Here is a 24,390-nt window from a genome sequence, read left to right on the forward strand (position 1 = left end):
GGGGGGAGAGGGCGAGGTTGAGTGTAGATCACTCTCTTTTGTGTTTCACTTGATGGGTGATGTTTCTCCTTCGTACCTACGGTTCCATGTGTGGCATATGAGGCAGCGATTAAGAGGTCCCCTCCGGCAACGAGCTTTGGAACACCAAACATTCAGAATATTTTTTTTATATATGTATTAGAATCTTTTATCTCGCCTCTTCCTTGCCAGTGAAATCCTGTCACGGGATTTAATGTGTGCGCGTGTGTGTGTGTGTGTGTGTATTACCTTTGTAACCTGAACACGCTCTTTTTTTAATATATATATATAAAAAAAATTGCATCTAAAAAACTTAACCCCCGCCCCCCCCAAACTGTCCGACTGATTGAACCTCCTACCTGTTCAATAACGTTTGGTCCAAAAAAACATTCAAAAAAAACCTTGTGCTTCGGGTGGGTGCAGTGAATGACTGAGTTGAATTTAAAATGTTCTATTTTCGATCCCGTCCGTCTATTTTTTAAAGAGAAAACTCTAGCTGGGACATTGTGTATCTCAGTCCTGCTCACCTGGCATCCTCTTGGCAGGCTAACTGCCACGCCGTTACTGTACAGCTATTACAAGGCTTCTGATGGCTTGCTTTTTGTATACCTCACCCCCACACCCCCCCCAACCCCCCTTCTCTTTCTCTCTGTGTGTGTGTGTGAGACGGTACATTGGGAACAGTTGCCTATAGCACACAGGGGGCTCAACTCCCCTGTTTTGCACCAGCGGCGGAGTGGCAATAGAGGTGACAAGACAAGGTGAAGATTGTCAAACTCGTTGCAATTTTCTGACTTTTTTTTTATAACGGCGGAGGGAGGGATGGGGTCAGCAGTAGGGATTGCCTTTCACCAGAGGAAGCCTGGGCTGGTAGCTTTTTGTGAACGTGTGTGTGTGTGTGTGTGTGCGTGGGGGGGTGGGGAGGGGAGGGTGCGTGCTGGTGGGGGGGGGTTTGCTCGTAACTTTTAACAAATGTGAAATATGGGGGTCCTTTTAACTTGGGTCCCGCGGCTCTGAACACTTTGACACTGAAATCCTTCGCTTGTCGGGAGGAGCCCGAGTGATCAGTGTCTGAAATGAATTTAAGCTCCAGTACATTGTTAATGTGAAAGGCCAGTTGTACTCTCGGTCACTTCATGATTGTTGCGAGAATTTTATTTTAGTCCTTATTTTTTTTTTCTTGTACTCCTATTTGTTTATAAATCTAATAAAGGTCTTTTCAGGATATCCGCAGCCTTCAGTTTGACTTGGTAACTGATGCAACTTTTCTCCTCGACTCAAATTTGAGGTTGTCTCGTTATTGTGCACTGCGGCTTCTGACAATCCCTGTGTTTGAAATAACGCCTCATCAGGTTGAACGGTCTTAAAGTGCTTCACGTTTGCTGTAAAGTGCAGTGACTGCATTTGCTCGCAGGATTAAGATCAAATCCAGTGTGAGTGGATTATTAGTAATATTTATAATCATATTATAGTTTGAAACAGCGCCTTATTTCGTCTTCCAAGACGTCTCAAAACACTTCACAGGATATATCCTAAAGTGGATTCACTGTGTATTTTGTGGGCGAAACACGGCAGCCAATTGCACACAGCGACGTCTCACAAACAGTCGTGGATGGAGTGACCACATTGTTATATAATTTTTTTGGGGGGAAGGGTTTATTACCCTCGGAAAAGCGATCCGCCGATCGACTAACAACTTACCGCTGGGTAAACATGTGCATGTGGCGTAAAGCATTTTGCTTGAGGAATCGAACCCGGGTGCTCTCGCTTGCGAGGCGAGCGCTCTGACCGACCGCTGAGCTACACGACTCCACGTGGGACGGTGCTGAGTGAGAAATCCTGGCGCGCTCTGCGAACCAGACTCATGGCAACATTCCCAGAATAGCCTGCGTGCAACCACGTGCCTGGTTTGGCCAATGCTCAGCGGTGCACTCTGGCAATAATTAGGACTACATGTTGTGCTAGCTCCGTCTTGCTGTCAAACAGCGACCAGCTCCACTTGACGTTCCACGAGGTGGTGCTAATGTCTTCATTGCCAACCAAACCAGGAAAAACCCCGGTTCAGACAGGAGTCAAAACGCCAGAGGACATTTGAGCTGCTGGAACACAAGTGTTGAGAAGGTTTGGACAAAAGTTTATTTGTGTCATAGTTGCTAGGAAGGCGTTTTTTTTAAAAGATATTATTATTATTATTATTGAAGCCCTCTGCTCTCTTTGGTGAGCAGTCCAGGCCCCAGTCTGCAGCCTGGGGGTTTGCTTAAAAAGAAAAGCTGCCTCTTCGTTTCGAGGCCTGAAGTCTGCCACTGCACGGAGGAGGCTGTTACCGTGTGATGTCACGGTTGGAACAAGAGAGAGTTTGCTTTTGGCAGCCGCCCCAGCCCCAGGAAGGAGAAAAAACCCGCCATCAGCACTTTGCTTTAACCCTCGAGCACCCTGCAGGAGCCTAGGCTGCAGTGAAAGCCTTCTGAAACGCTTCCCCCCCCCCCCCCCCCCGCCTGAAGGGCGCTGCGTAAATGCAAGTTGTTGTTGAAAGAACTCGCCCTCTTCTCGCACAATAATTAATAATAACAATCATAATAATTTGGTCACTCAATCCACCATGGTTTGTGCACAATTGGCTGCTGCATTTTGCCCGCAAAATATACAGTCACTACACATCACGACAGTATATTCTGTGCAGCGCTTTGAGACAGCTCGAAGACGCAATAAAGTGTAACATCAAATGCAAGGATTGTTATTATTATTATTATTATTATTACTACAATGCCACAGTGCTCAGATTGATGTTCTCTCGTCCCAGCTCTGTGACATCCCAGTCTGGTTGAGAGAATCCTTGCATTTAATACAGTGACGAGGACATCTCAACAAACATCACCATGTTGTTGTGAAGTGTTGAGCCTGTGTAATTATATGTAAATGCGGCGGGCAATTTGCATCCAGTAATAAACAGCGAGGAAATGATTGACTGGGGCATTGTCAGCCTAAAAGACGATGAGATCAGCTAAAGCAGAACAGATCAGAGGTGGATCAGAGGGCCTTGTCCATTGATGGATGGGGCCTTAACATAATACAGAAGTACAATGTTTGCTTTTGGGCAACAGTAGGTTTGCCAAAAAAAAATGCAGAAGTATTTTTGAGTCAGTGGGGGAAGGATTTTGTGTTTGGGCAGTGAACGGGAGGGTGGGGAGGTGGGGGGGGCGTGTGGGAGGTAGAAATGAGAGGGAGTAATAATAATAATTCTTGCATTTGACATAATGCCTTATCGTGTCATTGAGAGGTTGCAAAGTGCTTCAAAGGACACACTACACGTAGAGTGGATCGATTGTGTTTTTTTTTTGTTCGGGTGGGAGGGGGCGGGCGGTTTTGCGCGCAGCGATGTCCCACAAACGGCCACGGAGCGAGGGTTTTATTCAGGATTTGGCGGCCGGGACACCGGGGGAGAGACAGAGAGAGAGAGAGAGAGAGAAACTCCTTTCTTTCTTTCTCTTCCTCAATAGCGCCGCCAGAGTGTTAACATCCACATCTCAGCCGAAGGATGGCGGCTCCGACAATGCCCCCACCCCAAACCCACCCCCGCTGGAGGAAGGGGGGGTGCTGGGGAGGGGGGGGCTGGGAGGAAGGTGTGGGGGTGCTGGGGAGGGGGGAGGAAAGTGGGGGGGTTGTGGGGTGGGGGGCTGTGGGTGGGAGGGGGCCGTGGGGGGCTGGGGAGGGGGGGCTGAGAGGAAGGTGGGGGGGCTATGGGGGGGGCTGTGGGGAGGGGGGGCTGTGGGGAGTGGGGCTGTGGGGAGTGGGGGCTGTGGGGAGGGGGGGGCTTTGGGGGAGGGGGGCCGTGGGGAGTGGGGGCCGTGGGGAGTGGGGGCTGTGGGGAGGGGGGGGGCTTTGGGGGAGGGGGGCCGTGGAGAGTGGGGGCTGTGGGGGAGGGGGGGGTTTGGGGAGGGGGGCTGTGGGGAGGGGGCTGTGTGGGGAGGGGGGCTGTGTGGGGGGGGGGCTGTGGGAGGGGGGCTGTGTGGGGGGGGGCTGTGGGGAGGGGGGGCTTTGGGGGCTGTGGGGAGGGGGGGCTGTGGGGGGGGGCTGTGGGAGGGGGGGCTGTGTGGGGGGGGCTGTGGGGAGGGGGGCTGTGGGGCTGTGGGGAGGGGGGGCTGTGTGGGGGGGGCTGTGGGGAGGGGGGGCTGTGAGGGCTGTGGGGAGGGGGGGCTGTGTGGGGGGGCTGTGGGGAGGGGGGCTGTGTGGGGGGGGCTGTGGGGAGGGAGGGCTGTGAGGGCTGTGGGAGGGGGGCTGTGAGGGCTGTGGGGGGGGGGGGGCGGGAATAATTTGCTGCTGTCCCTCAGGCTTCTTAATGACCGGAACCGGAACCTTCGGGGCGGGGCTGGCGGTGGCCCCGCCCCCCTCCCCCCACCGCCGCCGCCGCGGAGGGAGCGGGTGGGCGGGCGCGCGGGGGTTCGGGCCGCCTCCTGATTGGCTGACGGCGGCGCGCGGTGGGTGGGAGGGGACGGATGTGTGTGAGGGACGGACCGGAAGCGGGACAGCGGCCGGGGCCGGGAGCGGAGGCGCCGAGAGCGGGTAAGAGCCGAGGCCGGGGCTGCAAGCGGGAGGCGGCCCGCGGGCCAGAAGCGGCCCCCCACCCCCCTCCCACCCAGCTCCAAAAAGGGGGGGGCGGGTGGGCGAGGGAGAAGCGGGGGGCGTGGGGCGGGGGGGGGAGATGATGAGGGGCGGACACACACACACACCGGTGGGGGCTTCGGCGCCCTCTTATCCCGGCGGGGGGGGGAGGGGCGAGTGGGTGTGGGGGGTGGAAGTGGGGCGAGTGGGGGGGGAGGGGGCGAGTGGGTGTGGGGGAGGGGTGTGGGGGGGGGGGGGGGAGAGAGAGAGGGAGAGAAAGAAAAAAAGAAACACAAAAAAAAAACCACTTTGGTTAAAACTGACCATTTTAAATCCTTCTCTTTCTTCCTTTTCTTTGGTAAATTCCCCCCCTCCCCTCTCCCACTCCCTCCCTCGCTCTCTGCCCCCCCCCCCCCACCCCCCCCCTCTCTCTCTCTCCCACTCTCTCCCTCTCTCGCTCTCTGTGCCCCTCTCCCCCCCCCCTCTCCTCCCCCCCCCCCCCCTCTCTCTCTGTCTCCCCCCCCCCCCCCTCCTCCCCCCCCCCAATTCTCAGACATCAAATTTTCCAGGGAATTCTTTGCTCCCCTCTTTCCTTCCTTCCTTCCTTCTTCCTTTGGCCTTTTCCACCCAATTTTTTTTTACTCTCCTGCTCATGTTGTGGGGTTTTTGTTTTTTGGGGGTGGGAGGGAGGTGGTGGAAGAGTAGAGCGCGGGCGGGGGTCGGGGTGACGGAAAGTGGGACGGTTCCCTCCGCCGTGGCCGCGCCGACCTCCCTCCTGATGTTTGGGCCGTGAATGGGAACGCTGACCTTGCAATTAGCGTTTACAAACCCCCCCACCGCCCCCCCCCCCCCCCCCTCCCCGCCCAGCGCTGCCATCAAATTATGTCAAAGTTATGCCCGCTCCCCCCCGCCCCACCCCCCCCCCCCCACACCCCCAACACCCACACAAACACACGCACGCTCTCTTGTTGGCTTTTCGTCCTGTGTCGCGGGTGCGTCCCCTTCTCCTCCGGTTCAGTCGGACCCCCCGTCGGGGAACCTGGGAACTCGGGCGCAGATTGTTGGAAAAACGCTGTGCGTCGTTTCCTTTGTTCGGGAAAAGAGCTCCTTTGTGGTCTCTTGAGTTGTGCTGAGTTCGTCGTTGGGCAAATTTGTCCTGAGTCTGCGAGGGAAGGAGGGAGGGAGGGGCGGGGGGAGCAAAAAAATTGACCAGTGTTCAGTTTTCCAAACCCCCCCCTCCACCCCATCGTGTATTGAGCTCGCAGTTCAGGGCAACACTAGGAGGTGGGGGTGGGGGGGGACGCCGCATTGACAGAAGTGCCGTCCGTCAATTGAGGCTCGAGGTCCTATCTGTCCATTTAGACGGACTGTAACAATCCCACGGCACTGAGTCAAGTGACCGGAGCCTCTCCTGATGATCTCCGAGATGAACCGTCCATTCATCTCATGGCACCTTGTGGGTGCAGTAGATGCTGCAATGGCCCACAAAACAGTTGCAAATGTGACGGGGTTTAATCTGAAGCGCTTTGAGACATTTCAGCCTGATGAGACTAAAAAAAAAATGCAAGTTCTTTCTTCCGATCGCTGTTCTGTAACCCTTGCTGGACAGTGTGACTGTTGGATCAGGTTCTGATGTGATGCCCTCCACTCCATATCCAGGCTTACGCATGATGAATGGCCACTTGAGTGAGTTATTGAAGGGCGCCAGTAGAAACAGACTCCAAAAAAGTAGCTGTGCTTGTTAGTAAATACTTCTGAAGCACTTTCAGATGTTTTGACATAATGGGGTGCTATCAAAATACAAAAATACACATTTTTTCTTTCTTACATCGCTTCCTGGAAGAGAGCAAATTGGAATGCACAAAAGAACTTTAACTGTCGTGTGTTATTTAACACTCAGCCAGAACATAGCACTGGCGATTCACAATGTAGGTGGTGGGTTTGAAGTCTTGTGTTGTCCCTGTTTGATGATCCACAACAACAACAAATTACATTTGTTTAGAGCCTTTCGCAGCTGGAGGACGTCCCAAGGCCTGGACAGTTAGGGATTTGGGACATCAGCTTGTCTCTTATAATAATATACACCGCTAATGAAAGCTCTGGAGCTGCCCTGGAGCTCACATCCTTCACAACATTCCCCGAAACATAGAGTTCCTTTAACACTTGTGAAAAGACTTCTTGCTAATGAAATAGCCTCTCTGTCCATCACAGCAACAACAACAAAATTACATTTATAGAGCGCCTTTCACGTCGGGAGGACACACAAGGTACAGGAGAAGGCCATTTGGCCCAACTGAGCCGAAGCTTGTACCACTTTATCCACTGTTCTTTGACAGAAGAAACGCAAAGCATGGATGTTTGGTTCTTGCATTATGTATCTACACCTGATAACTTTCCTAGTCTTCTTCTCAAACCTCAGGGATGATCTGTTGAATAAGATGTCTGCTGTGTTGGAGGTAGCGCTTCCTGGCCTGTGGTGTTTGACAGAACTTCAATCAGTTTCTGTGACACTTGTGAACGATGGAATCAGTTCTTTTTTTGTCATTTCTTTCTTGCTTTCCTTCCGTTCGAGTTTAGCTGGGATTGTTCAACCAACAGATCCCTCCATAGATTCTTGTCACAACCCCAACAAGGGACAGTTAGACTGGTCCACTTGTCTGGGAAAAGTTCTCCCATTAAGCTAGTGGGGGAATGATGCATTTCTGGTGGTTAGGGAGAGACGAAGACAATCTGAATAGAATCCTATAATTTGAATCAAATAGGTACAAAATGAGGTGAAAGAATTTTCGGAGATTAAGATGCAGGAAGTTAAGAGAGACATCACAATCGGGGCCAAACGCTGTCCTGGAAACGTTGGCAGCACAGTTGAAACTCCCAGGGCAAAGATGGTGAATTTTGATTATCAGATGGTTTCACGTCTTCCAAAGCCAAAATGTTGCAGTATAAGATCAGTCAAGAAATAAAATGATGACCGGGCAATCTCAAGGCGACCCAGCTAAGGCCAACTATCGACAGAACTCAACTGGCTTTCACTCCATTGACATTATCCTCTACATCCTAGCACTGAGCAGCCAGACACCCATTAGTCTCCAGACAGACTATTCCCACTGGAGTTGCTGTAAAAAAATTTTTACTGAGAATAAATGTTAGCCGTTGGAAAATTCCCAAGAATTCTTGTTGCAACATGAAGGTTGCTCTTGTAGATGGAGGAGGCTGTGGTACGTTTCTAGGTGCGTCTGGAGTTGGAACAAGGTTAATTAAAAGATGTTATATTTTTTGAGTTACGCTAAAGGCTGTAAGGGTTGCTGTACAAATACACCGCTTCCTTGTAGGCCTAATAAGAAAATGCATTGCCCTCTCATCCTCGGACCAACCCTTGACTTTCCACCTGCAGCAATCACGATACATGCTGCTAAACAAGCATCTCCTCAACCTTCAATTCCTTTCCCCCACTGAAACCCAGGACCACCGCCTTGGCTCTCATCAGCATCTTCTCTCCTGCGTCTCTGACCTCCTCAATCTCCCCGGCCTTTCCCTAAGACTTACGGCAACCTCCCTCCTGCTCGGTTTCAGGCTCCACCACTGTTAAGTGCTCCAAGATGCTTCTCACATGAAGGGCGCTGTATGACTGCAAGTTGTATAATAAAACTTTACAGACCAGGAGGTTGTTGTTCGAATCCTGGTTTAAACTGTTAACTGATCTGAGCCAGGGCAGCAGTAAATGTGATACAATCGGCCTCAGTGCTTCTGAGCCTCTGTGGAGAGAAAATCTGTCACTGTTTCTGCTCCTGCTTCATGACACCTGCTGGACAAGGTGTACAGTCGATTCACCTTACAGTATATTCTGTGAAGCACTTTGAGACGTCTCAACGACGTGATAAGGTGTTGGATCAAATGGAAAGATTATTATTATTATTATCGGGTTTCACTCAGGTTCTCGACATCATGGCTGGCCGGTTTTGTGATCGGGCTGTTCCAAGAGGTTAAGATGCTATGTAAGGTCCAAACCAAATGTTGGTCTGGGCACGTATTTGTTTGAGGTGTGAGATTCCTTCGTAGCTTCCATTGATCCTCTTTTGGAAGTGACTTTTGCACCTCAACTTCTGTGAAATCTCAGCCCCTACACGCATCTCCTCAGCATCTTCCGGGAGAGGCCAACCTTGCTAATATCTCCAATGGGTCAATTCAAAATAAACAGAAATATTTAACCTGTATTTTCTTTGTGTTATTTTTGCCCACTTTCTTCCGCTTTCCCCTCCTGACGTTGAGGACTTGCGCTCGGGTGCTGAACGGGCGCCAGCTACCCAAGCGGTTATTCTTTGTGTGAATCTGGAGAGTATCGTTAGTGTGCTTATCTACGAGAGGCATCAGAGCCCATCCTCTTCCAACATCCACGAGGGCGGTAATAATAAAGTGCTTTGAACCATCTTTTTTATTTACTTTCCTTCAGGAATTTGGGACAGAACAGTCCAGCCACGTGCCTTTATTCTTCGTGGTGCCCTGTTGTGGAATCGGCCATCGGTGCGGCCATAACTGGTTGAAAAAATATTGGTTGGACCAGTGGAGCGCATTGAAATTCTGTAGTATCTGCTTTCCACCACTAGACGGAGCTCTTTGTCTATAATAATAATAATAATAATAATAATAATAATTAATACTACACAAATCCTCTTCTTGGTTGAGATTGACTTTTTTGGTCCTATACATTGGGACGCAAAACCACTATCCTTTCTCCTGGAACGTATCTGTTTCCCTTCCCCCTGAGTTCCTGAGTTCAACCCCCCCCCCCACCGGGGTCAGTGCAGAGGCAGAAACGTGGGGAGCGCAAATAATCTCAACCCACCGAGCTCTTGTGTTTCTTTTTCCCGACCTAGATGCCTGGGGTGGTCCAAGGCTCAAACACAGAACCTCTGTCGTCCCACGTCCCCCGACGTCGAGGCGAGACCATGGCCAAGATCCAGGCTCATCTCCAGCAGATCAACCATCAGATCCAAGCGCAGACCTACGCTGTGCAGAAACAGGCCCAGCAGCAATTTCAGAGGCTGAAGGTAAGACTGACTCACAGATCTCAGCACAGACTCCGGCCCTGTGCACAACTCACCCCGTGCGGTGCTGTCCCAATATTTAATTCAATTGACGTGAAAAATGCTCTTTCCGTTTACAGCGAGGGAGCTGCAGTTTACTTTTTTTGAAGATGTCACTAGCTGCTTTTGTCAACCAGATGTGCTTTCCACCGCCGGGCTCAGTGTTTGGAGCTGCTTGAAATAGCAGCGTGGGAGGGTGTTTCTAATTGGGATTTTATTGATATAGATTTGTCTTGTGATTAGACAGAAATTCTCTGTGCATTAGTGACAGCCCTGCGCTCTACTGGGAGATAAATCATAACATGAAATGGAGAAGGCTTAGAGAGGCGCAGAGCGTAGGCTAGCCAGCTTGTTGTCCCAGTGGGCTCCAGGGCTCTGCTTTGAAACCGGTTTCCAGCGCAGACGGAAATAATGAAAGTTAATTTGCTGTAACGCAATATCTGGGGAAGTTTGAGCTTTTTTTGTGTGTTAGATCCACAAATGATAGTCAAGATCAAAACGTTGAAATTAAAAATGGTTCGGGTTGTGGGCGTGTGTGGGGAGGGGAGGGGATCGAACCAGTGTAAAGTTGTGTTTCAGTCCCCCTATTACACACTTGCGCTATGAATTTGTTTTAGTTTTTCTCTCTGTTTACCAACCTCACGGTATTTGGGGGAAAGATTAGAACGGAGTGGGGAGATAAGAGGGGAGAGAAGGTTTCCGTTGCTCAGCATTAAGAGGCGATAGGGCTGTTGTGACATTCGTGGGAAAGGTCAGAGCGATGCCTGTCATCCATGTGCTGTGTGTTCAAAAGGGTATCGTGCGGCGTGTTTCATACATTCATATGATATTAGTGTGCTTTTCAGGTGGAAGATGCCTTGTCATACCTGGACCAGGTTAAGATGCAGTTCGGGAACAACCCGGCTGTTTACAACGAGTTCCTCGACATCATGAAGGAGTTTAAGTCGCAAAGGTACAGACAGCCCCATCAACACTGTGCGCATGGACATTTCACCACAACACCAGCCAGGCAGGGTGAACAGTGCTAGCGGAGTCTAAAGACCAGAGGAACCTCCATTGTGTGACATATTGCGTCGAGTGCAGCCTCTCTTATACGTGCTATCAACTTTCCTAAACGGGATAGTGAGAGGGACCATTATCACAGAACATAACTTTCTGCAGTTTCCCTCTCAGCGTTGCACTTTAAATTCCAGGGCAGAATGGTGAATGCTTCCCTACTTCTCTCCATGTGAGCAAATTCACTGAGCCAGGGCTGTCCTAGCTTGAATGCAGCGCAGGTGAATTCTGTGCATCAATTGCCGAGGAGCAAAAATCAATTGTCATAAAAGGAAGTGTACAATCGGGGTTTTGAAGGTTCTAATTTTGTTAAGGATTCCACACTACTTTATAGCATTCTTGGGGTGTGGGGAAGGAAGAGTAGCACTGACAGATAGAGTTGTATTAAGGGTATTTCAAAAGGGAATTGGATAGATACTTGAAAAGAAAAAAGACACGATGGGCCGAATGGCCTCCTTCTGTGCTGTAGGGTTCTATGATTCCGGTATTCTGCGTTACTGACCTGTCTCCGCTCCTGGTTTGCAGTATCGACACGCCTGGGGTCATCGACAGGGTTTCCCGACTGTTCCAAGGACATCCTGACCTGATCCTGGGCTTCAATGCTTTCCTGCCACCGGGTTACAGGATAGAGATTCAGAAGAACAAGGCAGTCAGTGTGCATGGGCCGACCCTGGCTGAGACTCAGGTGCGTTGCAGTGAGGTTTCTGTAAGAGATAACCATCTTGTTTCCCAACCAAACAACATCTTTTAAACTACAGCTGATAAACTAAAGACCGAAACGTGTGGTTACTGGGGCCAATCACTGGTTGCCCTGGTGATAGACTGACTGACCGGCCAGATTTAATTTTCTATCAGTTGAAATGTAAAGAGCTAAAGATTATATAACAGCCCCCCCCACCCCCACCCCCCCAACCCACCACCACCACCACCCTGAGACAGGTTGGAAGCACAGTATTCAGTGTGCGGTCCCTGCTTAGTAAAATGATTAGACAACGCACAAGAGATTTTACAACTGTGCTTCTTAACAAGGACACCAGAAGTACATTGTTTCACCCACAAAATACCCAGTCAGTTCACTTTACAGTATATCCTGTGAAGCGCTTTGAGACGTCTCAACGTGATAAGGTGCTATATCAAATGTAAGAATTATTATTATTATCACACCAATCCATGAGATTTATGCTCCAAAGTGATCTATTGACGGAGCGGAGTTCCTGTGGGTAGTAGGTGAGAGGGAAGAGTCCCACTTTGATTCCTTATTAAATAATTCCAGCAGAAATCACTCTGATTCCACACCACACAAATTTCCAATCGATCAATTTGAAGTCTCTTTGCTGTAACGTATTTGAGCTAAACTGAAGCTTCTAAACTATGCATGCGCTTGCCTCAGTTCCCTGTTACAAAGGCCCCCTTTACCCCACCAAGCATCCGCCAAGTCAGCAGCATGACCTGAAATAGCTTATTGCCAGAATGTGGCCGCAGCATTCGGCGTATTCAAAGAAGTTCTGAAAAACCATTGGGTTTAAAATTAGATTTCCCCACCCCTCCCCGAGGTCTGTTTGTGTTGGGTGCAGTCACCTGCAAGGGTTTACGCCTTCATTACATCGAGGCTCGACTATGCAATCTCACTACTTGTCGGCTTCCCCAACTCCTCCCTCCACAGACTGCAGATCATCCAGAACCCTGTCCTCTCCCGCACTAGGCTCTATGACCCTATCACCTGTATAACCTTCATGGGGGAGAAGGGAGCAGAAGGGTATAGATGGGGAGAATAGGAGGTGTGTGGCGGTGGGGGCTTGTGTGGAGTATAATAAAGTATACAGTCAATCCACTTTACAGTATACCCCGTGAAACGCTTTGAGATGTCTCGAAGACGTGATAAGGCGCTGTATCAAATGCAAGGATTATTATTATTATAAACACTGACACGGACTAGTTGGGTCGATTGGCCCATTTCTTTGCAGTTTCACTCTGTGTAGCTGACGTATATTCTGTAAAGCACCGAGAGGTGAATTCGAAAGGCTTATTTTTACATAAATGTAAGTTATTGATGCAGTCTGTTGCTAAGAGCCAAGAGGCTAATGTCTATCATCCCACAGCTTGAAGCACTGGAGAGAACCAACAGGGCTTAGACTGTTTGTTCTCCTTTTCCCTTCGTAACAGGTCCTCTCCGAAGTAGCCCACAAGCAAACGGCTCCGACCCCCATTAATGTGAGCGGCGCTCCCGTCACTACCACCACCGCGCACGGGGACCAGGTCCCATCCCAGAGTCCGCTGGCGGGTCACAAGGAAGAGCGTGCGGATCGCCGGGCGCCACGAGAGGACCAGGCAGCAAGGCCGGAGCACCACGAGGAGCCCGCTCCCAGCGACCCGCATCCCGTCGAATTCGACAACGCAATAAGTTACGTGAATAAAATTAAGAACCGCTACCTGGACCGCCCAGAGGTTTACAAATCTTTCCTGGAGATCCTACATACATACCAGGTAAAAGCCAACATGAAACACATGCGCGCACAAGCAGCACTGCTTGCCATGGCCCAGGGAGCGAGGGCCTTTTCTTAAAGGTCTCAACCTTAACTATTCACCATGTAGCTTCCCTACAGGGTCGGGGGGAGGTGGCTGTGCACAACACACCCAACCGGATGATGGAAACGTTTTGGTAGAAACTTAGTGCAAAGGCACCGAGAGGTGTGGAGAATTAACACTGCCAGTTCTTTCCCGTTTTGAGGATTATGCCTCACCTCCGTCCCTCTTCCCTCCTCGGTATCAGAATCTCCTCCGTTCTCTCGTCAGAAGGAGCAGTTGATCGTCAAAGACACCAAGGGCAAGCCATACTGCGGGATGACTGAGGACGAGGTCTTTGCTAAAGTTGCGAACCTGTTCAGAGGCCAGGAAGATCTGCTGACAGAGTTTGGTCAATTCCTGCCGGATGCTAAGCGATCGCTGGTATGTGACAAACACTTGCGAGTTATTTATAACAGGGCGCAGTGAGGGTTGGGGGACGTGCGTGTGTTGGGGGTGGGGGGCGGTGGGGGCTCTTCCTTTGAAAGATTTGTAGCCCTCGTGGATCGCATTTCGACGGTCTGTCACAGTCACGTTTGTGCAGTGGAAGCAAAAATAAGTCATTCTAATCCAATTCCTCCAAGAAATAAACGCTTTAAAAAAAAAGCCCTCTATAATTATTTCCATTAAAAAAAAACTAAAACGTTGCAGGTGAGATGGTTCTTACCGCAAGTCAGTAATAATTATAATAATAATCCTTGCATTTGACATAGCGCCTTATCACGTCTTTGAGACGTCTCAAAGCACTTCACAGGATATATTGCAAAGTGTAGTGACTGTGTATTTTATAGGAACCGTGTGGCAGATTTATTATTCTTTCTTGACCCCAAGTATCAGTGAGCAGTGCCACACCTGAGCCTGATGGTGCCTGCACCTGATGTCCACACCTGCCCCTTCCAGCAGAGCCCCATTGTGTAGACACTAACACTCACAACAACAACAACAACAAGATTTAATTTATAGAGCGCCTTTCACGTCGGGAGGACGTCCCAAGGCGCTGGACAGTTGGGTCAGGACAGCCCAGCCCAGACTGGAGGCAAACCGGGGACCTGCCAGTTGGTATGAATCAGCCACTGGCCGAGCTTTTGTTAATAAATTGCTCTTTGAAGTTTATCCCACACCATAGGTGTCTGTAGAATGGGACAGCCCTGTAAATAGACATTCCCCCTTCCTGGAGTTCTCCCACAACTCTTTAATTCCCCCAGCCCCCCCCCCACCCTCCTCACTCCCCTCTCCAGACTTTGCTTCATGAACTGACTGGGGAAACAAAAGAAGTCTGAGATGAATGAAGAAACCAAAGTCTGTTGATCTCCAGTTCACAGGAAACGCTTCCTCCGAAAAGGACGACAGTAAAACGGCCGAGGAAGATGACGGAAACAAACACTCCCAGAGCAAGAAGCGGGTCAGACCTGCCCTGCTCTCCCAGGTTCCACCTCCAGTAAAGGTAAACAACAACAACAACTTTTTTGGGACGACTCAAAGGGCTCCACAGAATATACTGTAAAGTGTAGTGGCTGTGTATTTTGTGGGCAAAGCTTCCTTGTGAAAGCTTGTGTCACCCTCCCACCCCCAACCCCATTCTCCTCGCTTTCCGGTTTGTCTCTCCACTGGCCTCTGACTACCAAGCAAGTGGGAGGTGTCGTTCTTCCCGAGGGGAGTCCAGGCAAGCAAGGAAATGTTGGCAGGATACTCAACCTTTGCAGGAATCAACATCGAGCTTTTTTGGCTTGTTTACTTTAGACAGCAGAATGCGCAGCGGCGACTCACAGACCCGCGGCTGCTTTGCCCTTGTTGTATTGGTCGGTCAGTCGGTCGGTCAGTCGCTAGTTTCTATCAGGTTTTTAAGAAGAAGAAAAAAATTCCTCGCGTCAGCACAATACGGCTCTTGTTTGTCACATTGTCTTCCAGAAAAAGCTGAAGCTGTCGAGTGTGAAGGATCGGTCTCTGGCCTCAGCGGGAAAACACGGCACCCTGCGCGAGTTCAGCTTCTTTGACCGGGTGAGTTTTCCTGCCGGGGTAGTTGTGTGTTTCGGTGTATTATAGGCACAGGAGTAGCCCATTCAGTCCCTCGAGCCTCCTCCACCATTCTAGAAGATCGTGGCTGATGTGTAGCTCAACTCCCAGTTACTCGCCTTTGCCCCATATCCCTTGATACCCTGACAAACATCTATCCACCTCAGACAGCACACACACAGGCACTGAATTCCCTCTTGGCTTCAGCAACCACCCCCTGGAAATGTCCTCTAGAGCAATCGGTCGCCTGGACCCCAGTTACACACCCACGTGTGAAGCCTGGCACAATGACGTCTCAACAACAACAACAACTTGGATTTATATAGCGCCCTCCACGCCGGACGGCGTCTCAGAGCGCTTTACAGTAACGGATCCAGGGGCCGAGCAGGGAGAGTGGGGGGGAGAGCGGTGGGGGAAGGTGACCAAAGGCACGGTCGAAAAGAAAGGTCTCAGCAGAGACCTGAAAATGGGAAGGGAGGGAGCGAGACGAATGGAGTGAGGAAGGCAGTTCCAGAGCCTCGGGGCATAGTGGCTGAAGGCACGGCGCCGAGGGTGGAGCGGAGGACTCGTGGGACAAGGAGGAGGCCAGACCCGATGCCTCCTTTTTTAATCCTAGGTCTCCTTTTTAATGTGCTGACAACTACACTTTCTAAACAAAAGCACTTACATTTTTATGGTGGGTTGGGTCGAAATGTCACAAGGGTGTGTGCGTGTGTGTGAGTTCTGGTTGATTTGATTTTCTCCCCCTTTCTCCCTCCCCCCTACCCCCTTAGCATCGGGTGCTAAGAGCATTTATAGAAACCTTATGGCTGAGATATCCAGGAGCTTTGTACATCCTACTCTGTACGGCAAAGTGCTGCACTTGACCCACCAGGGGAACGCAATCTCTACAGATGATTGCATTCTGCCGGCGTGCGATGAGAAACCTGTCATTAGTCACTATGGTAACTGGTGCTGATTGATTGATTGCTGCTGTTTCTTCCCCAGGTCCGCAGGGTTCTGAAGAGCCAAGAAGTGTACGAGAATTTCTTACGCTGCATCGCTCTCTTCAACCAGGAGGTGGTGTCAGGTTCTGAGCTGCTACAGCTGGTCACTCCCTTCCTGGGGTGAGGGCTTTGTGTGTTTATCAGTGGGGGTTTTTGGGGTGGGGTGGGGTAGGGGGGGGGAAAGGTTAGGAATATTTATCCTGTAATCTTTGGACGCTTCGATTCCTCATCCATGCGTAAAAGTCAGCAGTAACACAGATGCCTCAAGTTAGGAAAATATGGAATAAAAAAATAATAATTCGGTCACTCAATCCACGACTGTTTGTGGGGACGCTGCTGCGCGCAATTGGCTGCCGCGTTTCGGCCACAAAGTGTACAGTCACTACACTTTACAGCATATTCCGTGACGTGCTTTTGAGACGTCTCGAAGACATGATAAGGCGCAGGTATTATTCTAGGAAAGCTGAATGGGGGGGGGGGAAGATGAGAAAAGCAGGAGAATGAGCCTAAGACAAGATACCTTTTTTNAAAAGAGACAACACAGCCACAATGGGCTGACTTGCTTCTTCCTGTGTTGTAAATATCTCTGGTTCGATCTGAAGGTCAGCACCTCTGACAATGCAGTGCTCGCTCGCTCAGCAACTACACTTGCCTGAGAGATTGAACCCACAAAATTCTGACTCAAGCTGATGCCTAATGTCTGTTCTTCCGGTTCCTCTCTTAATTACAGGAAGTTCCCTGAACTCTTTGCCCGTTTCAAGTCCTTCCTGGGTCAGAGGGAGCTGTCGCTCACGCAGCCGGTGCAGAGAGACCGACCTGTGGACGGAATTGCGAGAGAGATTGACTACGCCTCGTGCAAGCGACTGGGCTCCAGCTACAGAGCTCTGCCCAAAACCTACCAACAGCCCAAGTGTAGCGGCAGGACTGCAGTCTGCAAGGAGGTATTGGCACTTTGCAAACTCAGGACAAGAGGGCTTGTGCTAAGGGGACAGATGAGTGCAGTGTTAATTGACTAGATTTCAGCCTGTTCAGCAGAGTCTGTCGCTGTCTAAAGGTACAGTGGAGCTTAAAAGAAAATTTTGTGTTGAGCTGAACACAGTTTTAACTGCGTTTCTCTTGTCTTCTGTCTTGGAACGCCCTCCCCATGTGCTCCCCTCCAAGGCGCTGTACAAGTGTAATGTCACTTGTTGTTGTTGTACAGGTTCTCAACGACACTTGGGTCTCGTTCCCTTCCTGGTCAGAGGACTCGACGTTTGTCAGCTCCAAGAAGACTCCTTATGAGGAGCAGCTTCACCGCTGTGAGGACGAGAGATTCGAGGTACGGGAGTGTCAGGCGGGAGGGAATGATTCGGTGGCTAGACATGGTCTGGGGTTAAGATTGGATGTGGGCAAGGTTGCTGGGAATGTTTGCTGGAATCGGGATTGGGTTGCAGGGAACGAAAGAGTTTGTGTCTTTGTAGCAGCTATAACCTTAAAACCCCTCATGACGAGCTTCATTGTAAGTGGTTAGGAACGAGGAGCTAAAGTCCTGATGTGGGGCTTGAACCCACAACTAACTGACTTAGAGGCGAGTTACCAAACTGAGCCGAGCTGTGGGAGAGAGGTTGCCTGGGATTTGCAAGAGAATGGGAAGCTGTGGGAGCCCTGTGGTTGGCGTGGGGTTGGGAGGAGTGGGGGAGATTACTTTGTATTTGGCCTAGCATTGTAATGGTGAGAGTGTGGGTGGCAGAGGAAAGGATGGCTGCGATCTCGCTGGATATGTTACTCACTGGAGATTTTGTTTTGCGTCCGAAAAGCTCGATGTCGTCCTGGAAACCAACCTGGCCACAATCCGTGTGCTGGAGAGTGTGCAGAAGAAGCTGTCTCGGATGTGCCCCGAAGACCAGGACAAGTACCATTTGGACGACTGTTTGGGAGGGACGTCTGAGGTCATCCACCGTCGAGCTATTTACCGCATCTACGGAGACAAAGCCCCAGAGATAATCGATGGCCTCAAGAAGAATCCCATCACAGCCGTGCCTGTGGTACTCAAGAGGTGAGGCCCCTAACATAACATAGCCTTGAAGACTTGGTTTCCGCCCCCCCCAATTAAAGATGTCTTAAGCATCTTTGAGACATGTCTCAAAGACGTGATAAGACGCTGTATCAAATGCAAGGATTATTATTATTTTAACTTCCTTGGTGAACGTGGACATTAAAGATCCCACAATGCTATTCGAAAAGAAAGAAAGAGATTTCTCGCAGTGTCCCGGACGACAATCCCACTTCATGGCTGTTGGTGGGTCACCCCTGTGCCCAAAACTGACTGCCATGTTTTCATAGGAACGTAGGTACAGAAGGAGGCCGTTCAGCTCGTCGAGCCTGTTCCGCTATTCTATTAGATCACGCTGATCTGTACCCACAAATACACAAGTCACTCCACTTTACAGTGTATCCTGAGAAGCACTTTGAGATGTCTCAACAGTGTGATAAGGTGCTATATCAAATGCAAGGATTATGATGATGATGATTATTATTGAGCCTTAACCCCTTGATCGCAGGCTGAAAGCGAAGGAGGATGAGTGGCGGGAGGCACAGCAAGGCTTCAACAAGATCTGGCGGGAACAGTATGAGAAGTCCTACCTGAAGTCCCTGGACCATCAGGGCGTCAACTTCAAGCAGAATGACACCAAGGCTCTGCGCTCGAAAAGCCTCCTGAACGAAATCGAGAGCGTTTACGACGAGGTAAAAGCATATGGCGACCGCTACTGTCTGACGGTCATTCTGGAGACCTGTGGAGCAGTAGTTAGAGCATTCACCTCGCTAACGAGAGGACTTGGGTTTGATTCCCGGGCGGGTTGAAACATTGGCCAAGTTTTCTTACTCCACAAGCCTCTGTTTGCCTAGCAGTAAGTAGGAAAAGTGATTGGCAGATCACTTTTCCGGGGATAATCCTTCAAAATAAATACATAATAGTAATTTGGTCACTCAATTCATGACTGATTGGGGGACACTGCTTTGTGCAATTGGCTGCTAAGTTTTGCCCACAAAGTACACAGTCACTGCACTTTACAGTATATCCCGTGAAGCGCTTTGAGAGTTCTCAATGCCGTGATAAGGCGCTGTATCAGATGCCATTAATATTATTATTAATGATGTTTCTCACAGCGTCAGGAGCAGAACTCCGAGGAGGGTTGCCCCGGGGTTAACGGGCCCCACCTGACGTTCGTGTACGAGGACAAGCAGATCCTGGAGGACGTAGCCTCGCTGCTGGTCTATCACGTCAAGCGGCAACCGACCATCCAGAAAGAGGACAAGGATCACATCAAGCGCATCATCTACCACTTCGTGCCCGACCTGTTCTTCTCCCGGCGCGGAGAGCTGAGTGAGTCTGAGTCCTCCACGGACGACGAGCTGGAAAGCGACCAGCGGCACAGCCAGGACAGCAACACCGACACGGCCGGGAAAACGGAACGTCGCCGCAGAGCAGCGTGGCCGAGGAGAGGCTGGACCTGCGCGACACCATGGCCGAGCACCAGAAGAACGTTGACGACGTCTACAACCTCTTCTTCGTCAACAACAACTGGTACTTCTTCCTCAGGCTCCACCAGATCCTCTGCTACCGGCTGCTGAGGATCTACCGGCAGGCGGAGAAGCAGCTACTGGAATACCAGCTGGAGAAGGAGCGGGAGAAGCTGTTCCAGGAGGGCAGGAAAGAGAAAGTCTCCGACCCAGCCGTGGAGCTCCGACTGAAACAGCAAAGTAATTCCTCTTATTTTTCTCTTTCTTTTCTCTCTCTCTCTCTCTCTCTCTCTCACAAATGTTTGATTCCCCAGCAGGTCAGGGTGAAACTTTGGTAAGTTTCCTTACTCCACACACAGTTAATTGATTGGCGGATCGCCTTTCCGGGGATAACAATCCCTTCAAAAAAAACCATAACAATAATAAATTGGTCACTTCATTCCACGACTGCCGTGGGTAATTGGCTGCCGCGTTTCACCCACAATATACAGTCAGTTCACTTTACAGTGTATTCTGTGAAGCGCTTTTGAGACGTCTCAACGGTGTGATATGGCGCTGTATCAAATGCAAGGATTATTATTAATCAATCTCGCTGCTTTCCCACTGTGTTTCCCTGCAGGTGAGATTGAGCTGGAGGAATATTACCCGGCGTTCCTGGACATGGTTAGGAACCTGCTGGATGGGAACATTGAGCCGACGCAGTACGAAGACACGTTGCGCGAAATGTTCACCATCCATGCTTACATCGGCTTCACCGTGGACAAGCTGATCCAGAACATCGTGCGACAGGTACCTCCAGCCACCCTCCGATCCCCATCCCCGCCTCCCCCACTCTCCACCGCTCCTGACCCCCAACTGCGAGCTCAGGTCCAACGATCCCTGACTGTCCAGCGCCCTGGGACATCTTCCTGCCCGACGTGAAGGGCCGGAAGCTGGATTGTCGGACAGTGGAGACCTTCCTCCTCGGTCCTCCCCTCCCCCGGCTCGGTGTCGTTCCTCCACCGCTGTCAAGCGCTCTGGGACACTACCCTGCGTGAGGGTCGCTGGGTGGTAAATGCAAGTTGTTGTTGTTGTTTGCAGTTGCAGCACCTGGTCAGCGATGACGTGTGCGTGCAGGCCACAGAGCTGTACCTGAGCGAGAGGAAGCGAGGGGCCGCGGGGGGCGCGCTGACCTCCCAGTGCGTGAGAGCCACATTGGAGGCAGCTTACCAGGTCAAGGCCGAGCGTATCATGCCCGACGAAAACTGCTTCAAGGTACCAATCATTCCTTCACGTCTGCGGCTGCTTCGTCGCTGATTTTCTGCTGTTTGCAGTCCAGGTGAAATGTTAACCTGTGATGATTTTTTTTTCTTTTGCTTAAATTGGGTGACTTTCTTTGTTATTAGGAACCCGTTAAATACGCGTGTTTCAACTCTAATCAATATTGTTTCATTCCTTTTCTGCAGATCATGTTCATCCAGAGTAAGGGCCAGGTTACTATGACAGTCGAGCTGCTGGACACAGAGGAAGCACCATCTGATGACCCTCTGGAGGTGCAGGTGAGTGGCAGGTTTCCAACCTTTAAACTTAGGCGTCGCTGAGGTCCCGGTGTGTTTGATGTACAGTTTGTGAGCGTTGTAGCTGAGACCTTTCTTTGCATATATAACACACGGCTACAGTAATACATTGATCCAACTTTTACAATGATGGGCAAAGGGAGCCCTTTCCAGCTTCTAACCTGTCGACAAGAAAGGGCTGTTGTTCCACATGCTACACACTCACACGAGGAAGAACTCAGTCACTAAAGTGCGAACTTCGTTAAGCGCAGCCCTTAACTCAAACCTGTTACATTCTCAGTTTGCTAGACTTGCGTGTGAGTGTGAGCTCCACCCATCTTATTTGTGAAGAAAGCTCTTCTCCAGTGCAGGGTTACCTAGTAACTCGAAGGAGAGTTTAAGGTGAACTGACTTCTAAAGCAACCAGGATTGAATCATCCCTTCAATAGGTAAAGAAATAATGCGGTCACGCAATCCACGACTGTTTGTGGGACATTGCCGTGCGATGCCGCGATTCACCCACAAAATGCAGAATCGATTCACTTTACAGTATATCATGTGAAGCGTTTTGAGACTACTCTTAAGACGTGATGAAGTACTGTATCAAATGCAAGGATTATTATTAGTAATAGTAGTAGTAGTATTATCGAAGGACTGATGCCGACTGCATTGACAGTGCTCCCTTCTCTCTCTGCAGAATTTAACAAACTATATGGAGCAGTACGTGGGGCCAGAGGCCGCTCAGTTTGATCAGTGCGATGGTTTCTTTTACAAGCCTGTGTTTTTGCCGCGGTGAGTCTACACACAGCATCTCTCTTGGCTTTCCTTTAGCGCAGGGAGGGGGAGAGACTTGCAGCGGTCCGTGGATGGAGTCCCGCAGGTCAGGAGTTAAAGCACTCGCCTCGCAAGCAAGAGAACCCGGGTTCGATTCCCGGGCAGGGCGAAACCTTAGTGAAGCTTCCTTACTCCATGGCTCTCTGGTTACCTAGTAAGTAGTAGTAAGTAGGAACCCGGTTATTAGTCGATTATTGGATCACCTTCCAGGGTAATAATCAACGACGCGAAAATACCAGGATTATTAGTAGTAGTATTACAAAGAACAGCTCCTCATCGCTGCTTCTCTTTGTCAGGAATCTGCGAAAATTTCGCAAGTGGCAGCAGAAGCAGTTCCTGTCCCTGAGGAACGAGAGCCGGAATAACAGGCAACGCTGCCTGGGGGTGGAGAACTCCAACAGCATGGACTGCAAGTTCAAGCTCAACACACACAAACTGGTGTACGTCATGAACTCCGAGGACTTCATGTACCGATGTGGGGCCCTGCACCGAGCCCGAGAGGTAAACCTCCCAACCTTCGCGTCTCCGGGACGCCACCGTTGCAATAAGTGCAAGTGGTTGTTGTTGTTGTTGTCATTGAGGGATACGGGGGCAAAGGCCGGGAAATTGGAGTTGAGGTACAGTCAGAATTCACTTCGCAAGTATGTTCTGTGAAGCACTTTGAGACGTCTCGGAAGACGTCGTAACGCGGGGTATCAGAGGCGAGGGTTATTATTGTTATTATCGAATGGCAGAACAGGCTTGAGGGGCTGAACGGCCTACTCCTCTTTCTGCGAGACGACTCTGCAGCTTTCTGCGAGCTGGTTTTCGCACGAGTTCCAGCGGAGTCACGGTGAGCGCTGAGGCCCGCAGGTAAATGAGCCGGGGTGGGGGGTGGGGGGTGGGCCGGGGGTTAGAGTATTCTGGTCTGACTGCTCACGTCTCCCTCGCTCTCTCTCCCCCTCAGTCACAGTCGCAGGTGGCCAGGTACCAGCATCACCAATTCCAGGAATGGCACAACCGGTGGCTGGAGGAGAACGTGACAGACGAGACGGCTGAGCTGGTGCAGGACTGGCTGATGGGCGAGGACGGGGAGGACATGATACCCTGTAAGACCGTCTGCAAGACCGACATCATCCACGACATCCCGGTCAACAGATACCGAGTGCAGTACAGCCGGTGCCCTCCCTCCCCGTGACCCGCGCTCAGGCCATTGGCGCTCGCAGGCCGCTTTAACATGCGTCGCCCACATTGACACGCGTGTCGTCCGGTTTGAGACCGCCGCGATGATTTGCATTGGCTGAGGGATGGGGAGGGAGAGAAGGGAGGGGCAGAGGTGGGGAAACGGGCTCTGGTGCAATCGGATGTTTACGACTGCACCGGTGTAGACAAATCCCGCTGTTTGTCCAACGCCAAAATGCACTTGATGTAAATAGACTTGGTTACAAAGACACACGCGCCCCGGCCCCACCCCCCACCCCCCTCCCAAGCTCGCAACCCCACTCGCAATGAGTTGCGTCACTACTTTACGCAAAGCACTGCTTGCTGACGTGTGCATCCTATATATACGCATGCAGGGCTGCATGCATGCATGTACATATGCACACACAGGCTCGATACTGAGGCCAATGGGCAGTGGGACTTGTAACTGGCAACGGTTGCCAGTTTATTCCCTTCCCCGCCCTCTTCTCCCCGCGCGTCCCCCGCCCCCTCCCCCCCCGCCCCCCCATGAAAAAAAGGAACAGCACAAGAAGTTTGCAGACTGCCGGCACCTCTGGATCTGCAGGATCAGCCTCATCTCTGTCGATGGTCTGCTGATACACGTGAGTTTGGTCTAGTGGAGCAATGTTGAGTTGGGAGTCTTCACCATTGACCCTGTCCGTTGGGGCTTGTCTTAAACCCCTTGAGTGAGTTCAGTGCTGGACGCAGGTGAGGTTGAACTGGAAGATTTGGGGACTTTGTCACCTAGTTGCTGCTCTTCTTCACCAAGGAACCTTCAACCACAGGAACTTATGTTCTCTGAATTGCCGGCCTCCATTGTTTTGACGCACGGGGAGTTGTGTTGAACCTGTAGTGAAGGACGATCAGCAGCGTCCGAGCTGAGCAGCATGCGACATCTCTCCTGTCCAGAGCCCAAGGGAATAGAGCGAAAGCTCAGCTCGGTCGATTGTTATCTCAGTGTCCGTGGCAGCCAACTCACTCTTGCCGTGTCCTGCTGTAGAT

The 24,390-nt window shown here is 50.8% G+C and overlaps 1 protein-coding gene across 1 annotated transcript; it reads left to right on the forward strand.

The window, feature by feature from the left end:
• The first annotated feature begins 4,501 nt into the window (after window positions 1-4,501).
• sin3b (SIN3 transcription regulator family member B) lies at window positions 4,502-23,628 on the forward strand. Its single transcript, XM_042342745.1, is given in 21 exon segments — window positions 4,502-4,578; window positions 9,492-9,665; window positions 10,535-10,653; window positions 11,283-11,442; window positions 12,921-13,241; window positions 13,551-13,703; window positions 14,635-14,763; window positions 15,228-15,317; window positions 16,320-16,438; window positions 17,049-17,259; window positions 17,520-17,636; window positions 18,115-18,353; window positions 18,859-19,042; window positions 19,466-19,747; window positions 19,750-20,059; window positions 20,439-20,608; window positions 20,900-21,073; window positions 21,265-21,357; window positions 22,052-22,146; window positions 22,485-22,689; window positions 23,135-23,628. Coding segments are annotated over 20 exon segments (3,576 nt in total). The 5' UTR covers window positions 4,502-4,578; the 3' UTR covers window positions 23,366-23,628.
• The last annotated feature ends 762 nt before the right edge of the window (window positions 23,629-24,390 follow it).

Source organism: Callorhinchus milii, unplaced genomic scaffold, assembly GCF_018977255.1.
Source record: "Callorhinchus milii isolate IMCB2004 unplaced genomic scaffold, IMCB_Cmil_1.0 Scaffold21, whole genome shotgun sequence".
NCBI classification, from domain to species: Eukaryota; Metazoa; Chordata; class Chondrichthyes; order Chimaeriformes; family Callorhinchidae; genus Callorhinchus; species Callorhinchus milii.